Here is a 20,715-nt window from a genome sequence, read left to right as displayed (position 1 = left end):
CAGTTCTAGTTCAGTTCTAGTTCAGTTCTAGTTCAGTTCTAGTTCAGTTCTAGTTCAGTTCTAGTTCAGTTCTAGTTCAGTTCTAGTTCAGTTCTAGTTTAGTTCTTCTTTTATTTACTAACCTGTATAAGGCTCCATATCCAATAGTCGTGGAAATTCAAAGTAATCATTGAATTTAATCGCACAAACACGTTCATAATCATATTCAAAACGTTTCAATTGTATGGCTAAAACGGGCGGTAGTTTTTTTACACACAACCGCTTAATTGTTACTACCTATAAGTGTAGAAATAAGTTAAGTAACAAATCAAAAGAAGGGCTTAAGTGTTTTGCTTTACTTTTTTATCACATTTATCACAATGGTATGCATCAGCGCCCTCCAAGAGTTCACCTTTAACGTACTGTTCTAGAGATTCGGTTAATGAGCTATGATTTCGTATATCGACGCTAAAAACACTAAACGGTTCCTCTTTTGAATAACGATGAGGACATTCTTGGCAAATTTTCTGATCACTAAACGATCCACCTAAAGTGTTATTCATTAATTGTGTTTGACCTAAAGCTTTTAGACCCTCATCTAAACTTTCGAACAAGGACATAAAGAATTCAACTGCATCCTGTTGTTCACGTAAATTAACCGGTTCACCTTGGAGTCTAATAGAAAAGATATCGAATGTAAACTACTAAACATTTTGTTAATTTAAAGTAAAAACTTACTTAAAATGTGTCCACAGACCACGTGGCACATAGAACTGTAATGCACTGTGACCCAAATGGGCAAAGATGGCCTGTACATGTTTGAGTATGACTACATGATAGTTTTTCCTAACATCATTATTATCCTCGTTTGAATTGAACAGAGCCGAACCCATGGCATTGGCTTCGGGTTCACCGCTAAAGTCTTCGTTTTCATTTGTGGCTGCGCCATCAGCTTTAAGTATACCCACGCGTATTGAGGGTACCATATAAAGTTGTTGCAGCACAGAGTTCATGTAACATGTGGCGCCGGCATTTTTCAAACCACAAAAACCTTTAATCGGTCTTGCACCGACTGGTGGTAAATAGTCCCAATCACGCAAGGGATCAGTATCTGTAGGATAAGAAAATAATGTAATGGAATTAATTGATATTTTATAAGAAAAAAATAAAATTTTCTACACCACACTCACCTGTGCAAACAAAATCCGTTATTGTATTCGTTAGCAACTTCATATTAGGAACGCAATTCTGACATAATGCTATTAATAAATCACAGGCAGCTGCAATCGTATGTGGACTACGACACACCGGTGGAGGGGCAGTTTCAGTTTTTAGTTTACCAGTTTTACGTAAATGCAAATATTCTCGGGAGGCGGTAAACAGAAAAGCATCGATTAGCTCATGAATCAAATCGTTCAGTTGAGCCTTCGTTTCAGGCGATAAGAAAAACATCAATTCCTTGGCCAAACACAAATGACCTTCGAGCAGATCCTCATGCACTTGAATATCTCCGGTAGTTGTGACATGTTCTCGTATCTTTTGCAACCATTTGATTTCTTCAGCCAACAGACCTTCGCCTATGTTGAGGGGCCAATTGACGACACAGCCATAGGAGAGAGTGCGACAGAGTAATTGAAAGAAATCAGCACAGGTGGCTTCGTGTTGAGGCACCAGAGTCTTAAGAGAGCTAACTAACAGATTAACCATATAAGCAAAGGGACGTCTGTCACCGGCACAATAAGTACAAGTGAGAAATAGTTGTTCGGCCGCCACCTGTCTGACGTGACGCGATTGATTTTTCAATATTAACGATGTTATAAACTTATTCCACAGAGGATCAGCACTTAGAGCTTCATTAGCACTGGGATTTAGGACCAAAGAGATGGTTAGCACCTCTAGGGCCTCTTTGCAAACCATAAAATCTTGGCTGTCCGGCATGGAGGTATCATCAGCAAAATCATTTTTCGTACCCAACGACTGCAGATTGCCACACGATGAAGCCCAAGCCAATTGGACCACAGCTTTAATGGTGGATATATCGGGACAGGACCACTGTAGAGTCGAAGCAAAGAGCAAACGACAAACCTCACCCTCAGGACTGGCCGAAAGCATTTCTCTGGCTAGATTTTCAGCCAACTTTTGTGATATAGCCCTTAAAGTAATCTCTGAGGTATTTGGTATTGAGGTCAATATTTGTTTGAGTATTTCCACCTGTGAACGTGAGTCCATATCAAAGTCGAACAGCATAGGTTCGTCACCCACACGCGATAGCACACAACCTACTATATAAAGGAAAAGTTTGGCTAGTCGCAATACACACTGGAATGATGCACGTTTGGTGTGCATGTCGGCGTTGGGTAAGAAATTGTTTTTGGTTAACAGTTCAAGTATGAAATGGGCACAACCTGAATGCAACCAAGATGATTGTATTTGAAGAGCTTTTTCGCCATAGGGATCGAGAGCAGGTATTAGAAGGCTGTTAAAGACACATAAATTGTAGTGCACCTGGGCTGGGGTGGGATGCAGAAACAGCATTTCGGGTGTACATTCAGTAGGGTTAATCTAAATGAAAAAAACAACAGGAGATTAAATTAAAAATTGTTTTTAGTTAGAGAAAAGTAGACAAACTAACCGGTTCATTGCTGGAAGTAACCTGCTGTTGAGGTGGTTGTTGAGCGGTTACTACTCCTCCCACATTGGCTACGTTGCCAGCACTGTTATCCTCTTCCCCTTCTTTGGTAACATTTGCTACATTTCCCGCACTAACGCCCGTGGTTTGCATTTGCTGCTGTAGTTGTTGTGCTGCCGACATGCCACACATGATTTGTAGCATTTTAACCGTCTGACGATCACAGGGCAATAAATGTAACAACATTTTAGCACTTTCCCTCAAACGTCCATGTTCTAAATCACTGCCCAACTGATAAAGTTTCAGGAAAAACTCTATATAATGGAAATTCCTAGAAATAATCACTCCCGGTAAAGTACTTTCCGATTCGACACGCTGCATGTCGGGACAAGGTCTGGGTGGTGATCCAGTACTAGAATCACTAGACGTATCTGGACTACTAGCCAAACCCACGCCTATAGGTGTTAGTTTAGCCGTTAAGATCATTTTATCCCGTATAGAATATTGGGACAAGGGGTTTATCTCATCACCAATGTCTATCAATTCGCCATTGTTGTAGTAGAGATCGACTTTTATGTTGGCCGTCGAGGTGCCCTTAATGCGTTTAAGTAAGTTGCGCTTGAAGGAGGAAACCATTTCATTGTTGTGTGTGATGATTTCTATGTCATCGATTGGTCGTCCAGGATTTTGAAAACGTATATAGAGACTAGTATATTTACCGCGTGTGGCACGTACTAAAGGCAATAGATAACGATCCCCATTAAAGGAACGATCACATTCTTTGATGTATTCTTGCAGAACCTTAAGAATGCGACACATTTTTTCGGCTTCTATGAAACGCATTTTCGAATCTTTCGATTCATTTTGATCCGCCTGATTGGCATCATCAGCCACAACGGGCACTGTGTTGTTGGAATTCAAAGACTTGCCCAATATCATTATGTTGGTATAGTGAGTCCTTAAACGTTCACAGCATTCACCTATAAACATTTCATGGAATTCACTGATATTCTCCTGGAGTCGGGGACCCAAAGCTGTTGAAACTTCTTTGAGCAGATCAATAGCTTTATTGGCTATTTCCTCGCCGCCCGTTGTTATGACACGCCATAGATAATCTTTACCTATTAGGTCCTCATTGTCCAAAATATAGCCGCGATGTATGGCCTTGAGTTTATCTTCTTTGGAATTCACTGCTTTAAAGAAACGTTCAAAGCACTTGATGCCACTTTCCGTTAGTAGATGTGGATCCAATTGGAGTATATTGTTTTCGAAAAAGTCTTTATTTATGCCAGGATCAAGATCTGGCTCTTCGCCCATCAGTTTACCGAACCAGCGGAAACATTCTTCACGATCCGAAGGAAACACAGCATTGACAGCCAAACAGTGCCAGATTTGTTTAGCTTGATCGGCACACAGCCATAGTTGGCCATCTTTTAGCAAGAATTTAAGGAAATCTAAACGCTCCGATATCTGCATATTGTGCGGATAACGCCCATCGATACACAGCGAGGCAGGATCTACATTTGGCATATCCGCTATCATAGTGCGTATCTTGTCCATGTACGATGTTAGACTATTAGTAACTAATATGACTAAAGAATGATCGTTCTGTAGACGTTCGATGACTTGCTGACGATTTAGGGATTGTTGTGAACGCGGAGCATGACTGGGAGATGATTCGTAAAGGCAACAGATTTCACGGATTAAACGCAAAGCGGGCAGTACCCAAGTTTCACCATTCTTCAACTCCACCACACATTTGTCAAGCCAAACGATTTTCTGAGCATCACGTTCCTGTGAGCAACTGTAATCTAAGATTTTGACGTGAGCCGCCAACGCTTGATCGAGCACCTCGGGTGGTATCTCTGAACTGTGAGCCAAAGTCCAAAAGAGCTTTAAAACTTTCTGGGCCATCACACCGTTTTTGTCATCTTCCGCTAAGCGGCGTATTAATTCCAAAAGTCTTTCTCTTTGGCGTTTGTTAGCAGTTGTCATGCTGGCCTGTAGTTAAAAGAGATGATCTTGTTTAGTTTGTTATGATACTAGTGTTTTGTTTTTGTTTTGTTATTGTTGTAAATTACCTGGAATGATTCAAATAAATGATCTAATTGTTCTGGTGTAAAATCCCAGGCTAATTTCGCTAATAAATCATGAACATTCTTAACGATTGCTTCATGTTTTCCAGCTTGAGCTCTCCATACGGCATCCAAATCTTCTAGGGTTAATGCATGCTCTTTAATTAGAAATCTTATGATTTTCTCCAACTTTTCTACATATTGTGGCTGATGTAGAGAGTCTTTCAGAACGATTCCTAAAACATCGGATTCCTTAATCCAGGCCTAGACATTAATAAAAAATAAAGGGATTTAAGAAAAATGTTTTTGGTTTTTTAGGAAAAAGCTTTTTTCGAGCTTTTATTGGTAAAAGCTTTTTGAAAAATAAGCTTTTCCAAGCTTCTTGAAGAAAAAGCTTTTTCAAGCTTATTGAAGAAAAGGCCTTTTCAAGTTTTTTTTTTTTTTAAGAAAAAGCTTTTTGAGCTTTTATATAAAAAGCCATTTTTAGCATTTTGAAGATAAAGCTTTTTGAGCTTTAAAAAATTTTTCTTTGAGCTTCTTAAAAAAAATGCTTTTTTAAAGAAGTTGTTTTAAGCAAGTGAAGAAAAAGCTTTTTTGAGCTTTTTAAAGTAGAATTTTTGAACTTTTTAAGAAAACGCTTTTTTGCGAATTTCAAACAAAAAGATAATTAGAGCTTTTAAAGTAAAAATATTGTTTTGAACTTTTTTTATAAAGTGAAAAGCTTTTCACTAATAAAGCTATTTTTAGTCAACACTTTTTTAAAAATAGTTCTTTCTACTCACCGCCATTCTTTCAGCTGTCAACCAATCCAAATCATCGTCAGACATGCAATGAGGCAGTTGTGGAGTCCGATGAGCGTAATACGACACCGACGTCAAAACCTTATTGATTTCGTTGAGGGCATTCATTTTGCCATTAAAACTGGACACTTGCAATAGACGTAAAATCATCTTTAAACGAAACATTTCCAAGTTACGTATAAGTTCCTCTTGACCTGGCAAACGACTAGCTAAATAACGGGCAGACTTAACAATACCATTTATATAATCATTGCGACCCTCGGGTTTCGCTTCACGCTTTAGTTCTTCATCGGAAAAACTATCGAGTAAATCCAAAACCACATTCCAAATAGGCATAAAATATTTGGATATTGTAGCGGGTGTCAGCAATTCATAACACTGACCAAAGGGCCTCAGCAGACTATAGATGAGGGCCAGTGTTAATTTATTCTTTTGCTCCGGATCAGGTTGCAGCATGGCTCTCGAACCACCCGGTTTGGCACACCCTGAGGCTACAGCGGCCGCCGCTTGTTCTTGCTGTTTGCGCAACAATTGTAGACCCCTATTAAAACGTTCTTGCAGATTATCGAAACCACCCAATTGACCGAAACGATTAATTAAATCGACTAGCCAACCGCGAGGATTCTTCGGTTCAGGCGGTGGTTTGGCAAACATTTTATTGCCATCCAAAACACCCCACAGATGATCGGGTGGCGAGAAACATTCCGTCTGTCGGGCCGCATTGAATGTATTGAATTTATTGTCGGGATCGAAAACTATGGCCAGTAAATCCAACAGATAGGGATTATCACGGGTCATGTGAATGGCAATCAAATGTAACAATTTGCCACAAGAGATCAAGATACAATGGTGAATATTATATTTCCACGAGTTGACAGCCTCATCGGTAAGAATTTTCGTAAAAGATGTTGTTAAAGCACTATGATAAAATTCGACACAATGTTCGCATTCGTGATCGACGCCTGTAAGGGGAGAGCAGAAGGTGGAGGTTTGATTGTTAGTTTTATAAAAAAAAATATTTTAATTGATGAACTTTTTTAAAGGAATCTTCTTGATAAAAAGGTATTAATGGCAAATGTACTTTTTAAGGAAAAATTTTTACAAAAAAAGGTAATTTTTAAAATTATATACTGCGTTCTAGAACTTGTAATTTAACAAACACTATATCGATTCTTCTTGATCAATTTGTTAAAAGAAAAGAAATAATTCCCGAAAGTTTTGCCAGAACTAGTTCTAACGGTGATAATTTCAATTAAAAATCTTTGAATAAGGAATTAGTTGTATAGAACGTAAAGAATTTCTAAAATTTCTCTATCGAATTAACTAAGTTTAAGCGAAATACGAAACAACTATTAGAGAACGATTTCGAATTTGATTCGGAAATCATTTTATGGTACGCATTTCGATTAAGAACTAATTCCTTTAAATGAACTATAGTTTCGAGTTCATTCTAGGGAACGTATTTTAACTCAACATCAATTCTAGAGTCATTTTATGAAAAGTATTTTTACCTTAAATTGAACGTCGTTTGTGTATTCATTCATTGATTAAAGAACTAGTTCTAAATTTGTTCTATAGAAGAAATAATGAACTAATTCTAAAACTATTCTATAGAACGTTTCTATATTGCTTCCGTTGAATTACTTTACAAATGTAATTATAATTTTTAACGACCCCTGTATGAAAATTCGTCGAAAAAGTGGTAATTTTTAAAGTTTATCATTGATGAATGAATCATTCTTTAGAATGTATTTTGACTTTACATTGAATGTCGTTTTTATAACTTTAGCATTAGGGTTCTATAGTTGAAACGAAAAGTCGACTTTTCGACTTTTTGCATTTAGTTAAAAGTCGACTTTTCGACTCTTTGCATTTTATGCAAAGTCGATTTTTCGACTTTTTTAATTTAGTTAAAAGTCGACTTTTAGACTTTTCGACTTTTAGTATTTTATAATTTTATTTATTTCGACTTTTTCCGACTATTTTTTTTGACTTTTTCGGACTTTTCGAGTTTTTTTCGATTGTTTGTATATTTCGAATATTTTTTTTACTTTTTTCGAGATTTTCCGACTATTTTAAAAATTTTGACTTTTTTCCACTTTTTGAAAATTTTCGACTATTTTTTACTTATTTCTACTATTTTTCGACTTTTTCCAACTTTTATCAACTTTTTACGACTTTTTACAACATTTCTACTTATTCCGACGTTCTACTATTTTCGACTTTTTCCGACTTTTTTCGACTTTTCCCGACTTTTTCCGACTTTTTTCGACTTTTTTCGACTTTTTCCGACTTTTTCAACTTTTCTACTTATTCCGACTTTTCGATTTTTTGACTGTTTGACTTCCTTCGACTTTTTCGACTATTTTTTTTTACTTTTTCAAGTTTTTCCGACTATCTTAGAGTTTTTGACTTTCGACTATTTTTTACTTTTTTCTACTATTTTCGAGTTTTCTACTTTTTACGACTTTTCGAGTTTTTTTTTGACTTTTCGAATTTTTTTGACTTTTATTTACAAAGTCGACTTTTTTAATAGACTATAGTGGAGTTATCGACTTTTTTGAAATAAAAAAGACGAATTCGACTTTTTTCAACAAAAAGTCGATTGTTCGATTATTCGAAAGTCCATTTATAGAACTCTACTTAGCATAATACCTGTTTTGATGGTTAAAATTAAGAAAAAGCTAAATTAATCACTTAAGAACTAGTTCTAAAACCATTCTGTAGAATGAATAATGAACTTATTCTAATAAATAAATTCTAAAACTAACATCACAGTTCTTGAAATGTTTGCGGAATAAAAGAACTTATTCGGGAATAATTCCATAGAATTTCCAAATTTAATTTATGTTTTAAGCAAACTTTTTTGAAATGAATTGTAAAAGAACTGATTCGCGAGTCATTCTTTGGAATGTAATTTGACTTTAGACTAAATGTCGTTTGCGTAACGCTTTCATAGAACTAGTTCTTATGGTGATAATTTCATAGGAATGTTATTATATTAAAAAAACCGATTCGATCGAGAATCGATAGAGAACTAATTATTTATATATCTTTATATAATGATTTCACAGCGATACTTCCAATTAAGTTAATAGAACTTTAACAGAACCATTTCTAAAGTTTTAAATTTGCAACAAATGTCAATGATTAAAGAACTAGTTTTGTTAAAGTAGTTCTAGTGAACTAATACTTATATAGAGAATAGTTCGAAATATCAATCTTTGTAACGTACTTTGACATATTTCCGGAAGTTATATTGTCTTTAAAAAACTTCCGCAGATCTCATTATGTAGTTGTTAATATGGACATAAAAAACAAAGATTAAAGAACTAGTTCTAGAACTAAAATAAGATTTCATAACATATGGGTGAAAACAAAACTTACCAGCCGCTGTTAGCTGAATAGCAGCATTCAATAATACTTCCAATTCTTGTTCGGGCAGTACGGGTACAACCCATCTTGGATTTGAAATTTTCTGTGTTAATGATCTTAGTTTAAGCGTAGGAAATGACGCTATCAATTTCTCAGGTGATCTAAAATTACAACAAAATTAAAATTATGTATGTATATAAACAAAATGCAAGACAAATATAGATAAACAATTATAAAATTGTAAAATTTGTATACTATAATTATGATTCATACTTGATAAATGAGGAATACAAATTAAAAACTAACTATTAAATAGTTTTTTTGTTGATAAACAGAAAAAAATGGTTGTCATATATGAAATTTTATAAAAAAAGTGTTTAGCATTATAATTAGATTTCTTATCTATAGATTTGGCTATTTTTTTTTTGTTTGTTTTAAATGCTTAATAGTTTTGTTAATATTTTATTTATTTTTTATATTTGTTTCGTTTTTTTTTTTGCTTTTTTTAAGGTTTTAACTTCAAACATTTAATGGGTCTTTGTTAAAAAAAAATTTAGAAAAAAACTTGATGACGTATAACAATAATTAAGAAAACTGATAAGTACAATCTCAAAAACTCGTATACATTTAAAGTAAATACTAATAAATAAAGCAAAAAAAAAAAAAGAAAATAATTTTTATAATCTATATATTGAAAAATGGTTTAGCAACAAGTAAATTTAAAGTTAAAATTGTTTGTTTGTTTATTTATACAGCAATGAAATTTAATGCATTTAATTAGGCAACGACATTTGAAACTAAACTTTAAAATTAAAAATAAATAAACTTATAAATATAAATGACTACAGTATTGTTGAAAATCTAAATAATTTTTATTAAAGTTCTTAATTTCACTTTTGCTAGAGTCTTGCTTAAAACATAATATTTTTTGCTAATTTTATTTTAAATCTAAACATTAGAATTATAACAAATGTTCTATATTTCCTTATCATTATCATTTTAAAAGTTTAGTTTTTTATAACTTGACCTTGAATTAAATGAAAACAAAAGATTAATAGTTTAATTTATAAGATCAAAAGAAAAAACAGTTTAATCTGGTATTTACAGTTGTTTTTGAAATAAGCTTAAGGTTATTCCAGAATAAATAAAATAAGAGAACTTCTAAAGATTATTTTAAAGCTATGAATTCTAAAACATCTAAAATGTTTTTGTTTTTCATGAACTTATTCTTAAAAGCTGAAGAACTGTTTCTTAAACAATCTTGTCAAATCAAATGAAAATCACTTAAAAAAGAAATTATTAAAAAAACGGAACGACTATCTTAAAAACAGCTTCAGTAAGGTTGTTGTTGTTGTTATGGGAAGTTATCTCCTGGGTAAAAAGAAGCTTCCAATTGATATTGTTGAGTTAAGTTGATAATCGTACTGTTCCGAAGCGAAGATCCAATCATCTTTAAAGCACTTTCCTAAGATAGCTTAATGTAATAAGAGTATAGAAGGGACGACTTCGATTTAATACTAAGGGGGGTTTTCAGATAAAGCTAATCTACATTTTTTGGTTTAACCTAGTTTAATCTATGTTTTGTGTTCTTCAGTAATCAGTAAAGTTACTTAGGGCGGGTTTTTCAGATAAATATAACCTACATTCACTTTTTAAACCTAATTTAATACATGTTTTGTGTCTTTCAGTAAACAGTAACGTAACTTAGGGTGGTTTTTATTGATAGAGATAATCTTCATTCTTTGGTTAAATTGGGTTTTCAGTTATCAGTAAAGTCACTTATTATCTTAGTTTAACTGAGTGTAATTGGCCAATTAAACTCAAGTTATAAGTGAGAAAACATAATTAACAAAAACAATAAAACAATGATTTCGGAAGAACAAAAACTTAATATTTTAAGTAAATTGCAATTTTCTGATTTGTTTTGTTTTATTTATTATTGTTTTAAATGTTTATTTAACATTTTTTCCAAATATTTCATTTTACAAAAGTATTGTTTGCAAAAAACAGCTGTTCATTGTTTATGTATTTGAGTGAAAAGTCGGCAATATCGGATAAAGACAATCATCGGTTAAAGTCCGCCTAAATTTGTTCCGAATTTAATCTAACAGCAAGTTAAACCGAGTTTAACTGAGTAATAAGAAACCCGCTCTAAACGAAAGAAACTTTAGACAACTTTTTATTTTGAAATTTGAAGTAGGCAAAGTGTCACGCTTACATTCCAAAAAGGCATAGCTCAATAGTTTGAGTTTTCAATTTGATATCCATTTGAACATTTGTGGACAAAATGGGCAAACTGACTATAGTGGGTGCGGTTCTATTCACATAATGAATATATTAACTTAATATAACAGAAAAATATATAACACTAAGAGTCCTAATTTATTTTCGTATCATCCGGAACGACCCCAAAGATTGTCAACTCAGCGACAGCTGTATCTACCGGAAGTTTTTTTCCCCAGGAAAGAACATCCAGTTACAGCCAAACTGTTATAACAACAAGAAAAATGAGAGGAAACTGTTGAATGTAAGAAACCAGGTCATTTTGTCAGTGTTGGTCGCAAAGTTAACACCAATTTTGACAGATTTATAAACGTCAAAAGACGTTCCAATCGAATATTTTAGAAATCAAAAAGATCGCTGAAATAGGCCGAACCAAGCGTCCGAATTCCGGTGTCTGCCAAAGCAGCGCACTTCCTATGTAAGTTTATTATTTCTCTAAAGATTTCTAAGGGCGGGTTTCTTACTCATCAGTTAAACTAGGCTTAACTTGCTGTTGGTTTTAACTTGGAACAAATTTAGGCGGACTTTAACCGATAATTGTGTTTTTCAGTTTTTTTTTTAAGTTTTAATTAGGATGGCGGTGCATCAAGCACTCATATTGCCAGGTTATCACACGTTTGTCCAGAGAAAAACCCCACCAACCGACCTATACCTTCATATAGGAAGTTGGAGCATCCGGACTTGATTTCATCAAAAGTATTCTATGGTCTCCACCAATAAAAAACATAACCTCACTCTGAGGTAAAACGAAAGCACGCGTTTAATGAAGACAACGCAGAACAGTTATACGAAGTAGTGCATTAAATTAGTGCGGGTGAGAAGTAATTCTTTCGAAAGCCCAGCAACAAACACAAGCCTGACCGTCCTTAAGAAATAAAAACGATGACGCGAGAGTTGTTCCCCAACTCAGACCTGAATTACAACAGTTTTTCAGTTTTAGATTTAAGCTCAGTTAACTTTGTTAGTATTGCCAAGTTTTCACTCAAAAACATAAACAATGAACAGCTATTTTTTGCAAACAATACTTTTGTAAAATGGAAAATTTTGGAAAAACGTTAAATAAACATTTAAAACAATAATAAATAAAACAAAACAAATCAGAAAATTACAATTTATTTAAAATATTAAGTTTTTGTTCTTCCGAAATCATTTTTTTATTGTTTTTGTTAATTATGTGTTTCTCACTTATAACTTGAGTTTAATTGGCCAATTACACTAAGATAATAAGTAACTTTATATATTAAACTAGGTTTAAACAAAGAATGTAGATTATCTAATCTAACAGCAAGTTAAGCCTAGTTTAACTAAGTAGTATGAAATCCGTCCTTATAATAAAAAAAATTTACTAAATTTTCTTTAATTTTTATAAAATCCAAAAAAAAATTTGCTTTAAACAAATCACAAAATATATTTTTGAAAATTATTAAAGAAAAAAAGAAAGAAGGTGTGTATATTATATATTTTTATTATACCCATTCTTTTATTTTTGTTTAAAATTTATAAAATTTTTCGTTTCTTTTGTTCCATAAATAGTTTAAAATTTTAATATTTACACATTATTATAATCTATATAGTACATAAATTTATTATTTATTACGTTTTTTTTTTTATTTCTCTCTACTTGTGTTTTTTGGTTATTTTTATTGTTTTTGCCATAATGTATACAAAAAAAGAAACACAACGAACATTGTTATTTTTAATATTTTTCTTGTACTTTTGTAAAATGTCTAATTTTACTTACTATAGTTTAATTATTCATACATTTAATTTAATATACAATTTTATTATTGTTTATAAATTTTGTTGGTGTTAGTTTCTATTTACTTTTTATTATTATATTGTAAGTTCATTTAGTTCAAGTTTAAGGTTTTTGTTATGTTTGTTATTTTTATTAAAGTTTTGTTTTGTGTCCACTAATTAAGAAATTTGTTGAGTGTTTTTTCTTTTTTTGAGTTCGAAAAAAAGTATTAGTTAATAAATGTTGTAGCTGTTTGTTTATGTATTTAATTTTATCATAAAACTTTTGTTCATGTTTGTTTGTGTTTGTATTAGGAATTTGGTGTTTAATAAATAAATTAAATAAATATTAATGCAAATTAATTTCATTGCTAAAGCTTTATAAATAAACCATTTTGAAATTTTTATTGATATTAGATATTAAGTTTTAATTTTGTGTTTAATGTTTATTTCTAAAAGCAAAATCTGCTTTAATGACAAAAACTTAATCCTTCAAATCGAAAACTTGAAATAAAAAAAGTATAGAAATAGAGGATTTTAAATGATTTTTTTGTAAAGAAAACTTTTTGGAATTTAAAACAGTTTTCTTAACGAATACTTTCAAGAAATTAATGAAGTTTTGTAAAGAAAAACTCTTTAGAAACTAAGGGCGGATTTCTTACTCCTCACTTAAACTAGGCTTAACTTGCTGTTAGATTAAACACGGAGCAAATTTAGGCGGACTTTAACCGATGATTTTGTCTTTCAGGTTTAGATTTAAGTTCAGTTAACTTTGTTAATATTGCCAACTTTTCACTCAAAAACATAAACAATGAACAGCTGTTTTTTGCAAACAATACTTTTGTAAAATGAAAAATTTTGGAAAAATTTTAAATAAACATTTAAAACAATAATAAATAAAACAAAACAATTCAGAAAAATGCAATTTACTTAAAATATTAAGTTTTCGTTCTTCCGAAATCATTGTTTTATTGTTTTTGTTAATTGTGTTTTCTTACTTATAACTTAAGTTTAATTGGCCAATTACACTCAGTTAAACTAAGATAATAAGTATCTTTATTGTTTACTGAAAAACACAAATTATATATTAAACTAGGTTTAACCAAATAATGAAGATTATCTTTATCAGAAATACTTGCCCTAAGTTTCCAAAGAGGTTTATTTTAGTTAGCCTCTTAAGTTTCTAAAGACTTTTCTATTCGTTTTAAGGCGCGTTTCCTACTCATCAATTAAACTGAGGCTTAATTTGCTGTTAGATTAAACTTGGAACAAATTTAGGCGGACTTTAACCGATGATTATGTTTTTCAGTTTTGGATTAAAGTTCAGTTAACTTTGTTAGTATTGCCAACTTTTCACTCAAAAACGTAAACAATGAACAGCTGTTTTTTGCAAATAAAACTTTTGTAAAATGAAAAATTTAGGAAAAATGTTAAATAAACACTTAAAACAATAATAAACAAAACAAAACAAACAAACAGAAAATTGCAATTTACTTAAAATATTAAGTTTTTGTTCTTCCGAAATCATTGTTTTATTGTTTTTGTTAATTGTGTTTTCTCACTTATAACTTGAGTTTAATTGACCAATAATACTCAGTTAAACTTAGATAATAAGTAACGTTACTGTTTACTTAAAAGTACAAACATATATAAAACTAGGTTTAAACTAAGAATGTAGATTATCTTTACCTGAAAAAACCCCGCCCTAAGTAACGCTACTGATTACAAAACATATGATTATCAAACTAGGTTTAACAAAGGGATGTAGATTATTTTGATAAGGGAGAGTTTTTCTGATAAAGTTAATCTTCATTCTTTGGTTAAACCTGGTTTGATATATGTTTCGTGTTTTTCAGTTATCAGTAAAGTTACTTATTATCTTAGTTTAACTGAGTGTAATTGGCCAATTAAACTCAAGTTATAAGTGAGAAAACACAATTAACAAAAACAATAAAACAATGATTTCGGAAGAACAAAAACTTAATATTTTAAGTAAATTGCAATTTTCTGATTTGTTTAGTTTTATTTATTATTGTTTTAAATGTTTATTTAACATTTTTCCAAAATTTTCCATTTACAAAAGTATTGTTTGCAAAAAACAGCTGTTCATTGTTTATGTTTTTGAGTGAAAAGTTGGCAATACTAACAAAGTTAACTGAACTTAAATCTAAAACTGAAAAACACAATCATTGGTTAAAGCCCGCATAAATTTCTTCTGAGTTTAATCTAACAGCAAGTTAAGCCTAGTTTAACTGAGGAGTAAGAAACCCGCGCTAAGAAAAGTTTCCAAAGAGATATTCTCTAGTTAAATGCTTCTAGCTTCTAAATAGCTTTTCTTTAGAAAACTGCTTTAGTTTCAAAAAAGTTTATGTTGAAAAAAGTGAAATATTTCTTAAATTTAAACCAAAAATATGAAAACCAAGAGAAAACAAGGGGAAGAAAATTAAAAAAAAGAAAACAAAGAAAAACCACTTCACCTCTGTTGTAGTAGGTGTACAATAAATGGACTAACATGACAGACGAATTGCAGCTAAAAAGTACTTAGACAAGAAAAACAGAAAAATAAAAAGATAATTTCAATTTGAATATAATGACGTGAGACACTCCCAAAATAAAAGCACAAAAAAATAGACAAACCGACAGACACTCTGACTGACTGACAGACAAACAACCTCCAACACAAACAAAATCAGAGCAGGAAAATAAACAAATTATAAGAAAAAACGAAAATATCTGAAATTTTACAATTATATTTAAAACGCACTAAATTTTGTTTTTGTTTAAAAGAAAAAAACTTATTAAACAACAATTTATTCTGTTGCACACCAACAAATTATACATTTGCTTTTCTTAGGCAAATGGCAGCAAAAAAGTATGTGTATAGAATTTAAACTAAAAAGAAAATCTTAATAAAATAATAAGGAAATATATGAATTTCTAACTTTTAATAATAATGTTATAACACGCGATTTGTTTTAAGTTATGCCAACACTCTATGTCTTACAAAAAAACCAAAAACAATATTTAATAAAATAAATTGTTTAAATGTGGTTTAAAGCTTTAAAGAAATAAAATTTATATATGTAAACGAGAATTAACATAAAAAATATTGTATATAATAATAAATTTGTTGTATACAAAATGCATGATTTGTATTTTTCATTTCTTCTTTTGAATTTTTATTTTTACTTTATTTTGTTTGTTACTTACACATTCTCCGTGGCTGCCGACACAGAGGCGCCAGGCGACTCTGTTAAGGGATTTATGGTGGCCGAAATAGTTGTAGACTCTGTAGGATTATGCGTAGTTAAGTTTGTTGAAGACGATGATGACTCCAAAGTTGTTACACCACCCACTCCCACTAGAGTAGAAGATGATGAAGTTGTATTAGATGAAGTGCTGGTAGTTGATGAATTATCACCGCCACTGCTACTGCCTCCGCCACCACCACTTCCGCCACTACCACCACCACTGCCACTGCCAGATGATGACTGGCCACGACCACGCGTATCAGTCATTGTGTGTGGTTGTAAAGTGGCAGCTGGTCGTTTAAAACGCAAAAAACTAACCAAAACTAAAATTCCTTAAATAACTACAGTTTTTCCTTTTATTATTATTCTGTTTCTAGTCTTCTGCTGCTGTTAATACGGAATATCATAGAAAAAAACAAACGAAAAAAAGTATTTCAGAATTTGAACTTTGCAATCTTTAATTTCAAGTCTTTTTAAGATTTGAATATCGATGTTGTTTAAAAGAATATTTTATTTTAGTTGTTGTTTTTGTCGTTCTTTATCTCTGTAGTAAATTAGTTTTGATTTTATTTGTATTTTATTAAAATAAAAATCAAAAAGAAACAATTTTGTTGTATTTTTTTTTTGTTTCTTTTGCTCTCTTTCAGCAGGAGGAACAACAAAAGGTTCCTAAGCATACGTTTTTACATATTCCACACACACACACACTGGCTAAAAGGCAAATGCAAAAAATCCATAAAACTGCAAAAAAAGAAAAAAAATGAAAGGAAAAAAATACAAAAATAAATGAAAAATATAGATAGATGATGGTTGGATAGACAAACAAAAAATAAATATATTTTGCACAAGTCTTTGGAGTATGGGTTAATACATAGAAAATTAAATTACTTATGCATTTTAAATAGAAAATGATTCAAAACAGTTTTTCTTTTAAACTTTATAACGCTTTTTTACATTAAGATAATTTTTTCAGATACAACTGAACTAGAAATAAACTAGAACTGAACTAGAGCTAAACTAGAACTGAACAAGAACTAAACTGGAACTGAACTAGAACTGACCTAGAACTGAACTAGAACTGACCTAGAACTGAACTAGAACTGAACTAGAACTGAACTAGAACTGAACTAGAACTGAACTAGAACTGAACTAGAACTGAACTAGAACTGAACTAGAACTGAACTAGAACTGAACTAGAACTGAACTAGAACTGAACTAGAACTGAACTAGAACTGAACTAGAACTGAACTAGAACTGAACTAGAACTGAACTAGAACTGAACCAGAACTGAACTAAAAAAGGAATAAAACTGAACTATAACTGAACTAGAACTGAACTAGAACCGAACCAGAACTGAACTAAAACAGAAATAAAACTGAACTATAACTGAACTAAAACTGAACTAAAACTGAACTAAAACTGAACTTGAACTAAACTAGCACTGAACTAGAACTCAACTAGGTTATTTTATGTAGATTTTCTTTATGGAATAACCCATATAGTGCAAATAAAAATATGACACAACTATAAAAGAAAAAAAAAACAAGGAATATAAAACCACAAAACGATTCGACTATTCTAGCAATATAGTTTGCAAGCACTTAATTTGAAAAAGGAAAAAAATCCACTAGATATTCCTTGGAAATCACAAAAAAAATTAATAACTCCAATCATCATAATCGTTAAAAATCAATATTTTATAACAAAATTTCGGTTACTTTCGTTATGTTGTTCTTATTTTTAACATTTTGATTTGTTTATTAAAAAATTATAAATATTTTTTTTCTTATTTGTTTGCACTTTTTGTTTTTATTTATACACTTGGATAAAATTATAGCATTTTTTTATTATAAATTCACATTTTATAGCACTTGTTTAATTATAATTATTTTTCTTGATTTCTTTTATTTTTTCTTTTCTTTATTTATAGTTAATTAAATTATTTTTAAATATTCTATTTATTGTGATGTCATTATATTGTTTTTTTTTTTGTATTTAATTATTTCGAGAGCAGTAATGTCATATGATAAAATTTGCATATTTATTCATTTAGTTTTTATATTTTTTATGTTTTATTTAGCAAAATGTTGGTTAAACTTTGTTTTGTTAAAAATGAGAATAAGAGGAGTACGTGTGTGTGTTTATAGGCTGACAACTATGACGGCGACATGTCATGTTTTTTTTTAGGGAAATGACGTTTAATTAGCAAAAAAATGTGTTTACATTGCTTTTACATGACAAGTTTGTTATTTAAAGTTGTTAAGTTTTCTGTTGATTTTCCGTTTTCTCTTTTTGTTGTCCGCAATTATGATTTTTTATGTTGATTAAGGGAATTTCTAAAAGCTTAAGATTTACGCATGTAGACAGACAAAATAGGACTAGATCTGAATTAGAAATATTCTAGAACTGAACTAAAACTGAATTCGAACTAAATTCAAACTGAACTTGAAAAAAATAGAACTAAACTGAACTAGAACTAACCTACAACTCAACTAAAGCAGAACTTAAACTAAACTAGAACTGAATTAGAACAAAACTAAAACTGAACTAGAACTGAACTTAACTAAATCCTAACTACATAGGACTTTACAAATTTTATAGTTTTAAACAAACTTTCAAAACAATGCTAAAAACCTTGTGAATAAAGATCCCAAAAATTCTCACACAACCCATTAAGTATTGATGATGATGTGTTGCTGCGATGACAGTTCAAGTAGTAGCAGATCAGCTGATTAATTAAATTATTACTTTCGTATAAAAAAGGTTTAAATAAACAATTTAAATGGTCTCAAGATACATATTACCTATGTAAGCACCACACAAGCTCTAATGAAATTAATATAATGTTAGAAAATGTTGCATGCAACAAAAACTGCTTTAGTAACAAAACCATTAATAATTAACAATAAAATTTGCACTTTAACCTTTTTTAACAAATAAATATGAGTTCTAATAAAAATATTTAATTTTTTTAACTCTACGAAAATCGGCAACTAAACATAAATCCTAAAACACACAGCTGCGAAAACCAACCAACAGCAATAAAAGTTTTTTTTAATAAAACGAAGACAACGATTTATTATCGATTTTCGTCATACAACACAAAAGAAAAAGAAAAACTCAAACGTCTGTCTCACTGTAGAAAAAATATAGAAATGTGTTGAAAAAAGTGAAATGTGAATTGATATTTTATTTTTGCACAAATCACATTTAGGCGTTTTATTTACGCACTTGTTTTATAGAATATATATTTAAATTTCTTTTAATTTATTGATATTATTTTTGTTTTAAATATTTTTCTTAAATTTTTTTTCGCAAATTAAAAATAAAAAACTTTTTAACACTGCCACAAAACGTATTGCAATTTTTTCACTCTTTCTTTTATTTGATGTTCATTTTATTCTTTCGTTTAATGCAATTTTTCTTTTCTTCACTCTCTTCTTTTTTGCTATTTTCTTTACTCGTGCATTTTATGTTTCCGAAAAACTCACCGTTTAAATTTTTTTTGTATTATTTTTGCATCCGCCCAATTAGCATTCGGTTGTTTTTTGTTACTCTCTCTCTCTCTCTTTTTTATTAATATGTGCTCTTTTTCTAGTTTGACTTTTTGTTTTTCGGACTTGTATTTTTTCACACACAATTTTTTTAGCGACTCTTTTTTTATTTGTGTTTTATGTTACCTTTAAGAAAATTTAATTATTTTATGTTATTTGTTGTATATTTTGTTATGCTTAAGGAATTTTTTGGATTTAGGGAGTATTTTTTTAATTTATTACAAAATTTCAGCCGGGCATAGACAAAATGGCGACCTTTTTTGCTCGTCTTATTTCGTTTTGAAAAAAAATATTTTTTGCCTTTCTTTTCCTTTTTTTTGCTAACACTGCTTACTTCATTCACTTATATTTTTTTTCTTTGTGGTATTGCAATTTTTTCTTACAAAATTTATTCAATATTTAATACAACATATTATTTAAATTTTTCATACTCTTGTTATTATCTTACGTTTTCTATTGATTTTATATATTTTTATTGTATTTTTTGTATTAAATATCCCCAAAAAGTCGTTTTTTCCGTGCTTAGAAATTTTACATCGACACTTTTCGGGAATTTGCAAAAATTCTCTTGCCGAAATAATTTTCAATTAGTTGCAAATTTGTGTACGTGTTTTCTTACTACCTTTTCGGTAAGACTGTAAAAAAGTGTAGTATTCGGTGTAATTGTCAATTGTATTAAAAATACACTGAGAAAAATATGTAAATTAAAGAAAATGTAATACGAAATTAACTTAATTATGGAAAATTACGTCAAAAAAGCTAAATATTGCTAAATGTCAAAAATACGAAGTGTAAACGGTCTAAATACGAAAAAAGATTTCTATTAAAATCTACTAGTTTTCGATGCAGTAGAAATGGGATATAAAAGAAAATGTGTTTGCCATGTTATAATTTAGAAAACTTCTTATTTTATACCCCATACTGAATGACAAAATTTCAGATGCAAGTTACACTAGCTGTACGTAATTCAGTGGCCCCAAGTTAATCGCTATTCGGTTTTAAAAAGAATTGGTTGCTAGCATTGTGTATACC

The 20,715-nt window shown here is 30.6% G+C and overlaps 1 protein-coding gene across 4 annotated transcripts in view; it reads right to left on the bottom strand.

The window, feature by feature from the left end:
* LOC111676552 (probable ubiquitin carboxyl-terminal hydrolase FAF) overlaps positions 1-20,281 on the bottom strand; it is a 28,738-nt gene extending 8,457 nt beyond the window's left edge. For 2 of the 4 annotated variants that reach the window (XM_046950596.1, XM_046950597.1), the window contains exons 1-10: positions 19,621-20,115; positions 16,089-16,870; positions 8,871-9,019; positions 5,466-6,445; positions 4,690-4,947; positions 2,612-4,609; positions 1,170-2,541; positions 718-1,090; positions 339-654; positions 123-276 (exon numbers count right to left, since the gene is read on the bottom strand). In XM_046950596.1, the coding sequence (XP_046806552.1) occupies positions 123-276; positions 339-654; positions 718-1,090; positions 1,170-2,541; positions 2,612-4,609; positions 4,690-4,947; positions 5,466-6,445; positions 8,871-9,019; positions 16,089-16,396 (5,908 nt within the window). In that variant the 5' untranslated portion in view covers positions 16,397-16,870; positions 19,621-20,115. The other 2 variants (XM_023437511.2, XM_046950598.1) reach the window with 2 other exon arrangements.
* Between the last annotated feature and the right edge of the window lie 434 nt (positions 20,282-20,715).

The sequence above is a fragment of the Lucilia cuprina genome, chromosome 4 (assembly GCF_022045245.1).
Source record: "Lucilia cuprina isolate Lc7/37 chromosome 4, ASM2204524v1, whole genome shotgun sequence".
In the NCBI taxonomy this organism is placed as follows: domain Eukaryota; kingdom Metazoa; phylum Arthropoda; class Insecta; order Diptera; family Calliphoridae; genus Lucilia; species Lucilia cuprina.
The sequence above is the reverse complement of the archived record's forward strand: the minus strand, read 5'-3'. Positions and strand labels throughout refer to the sequence as shown.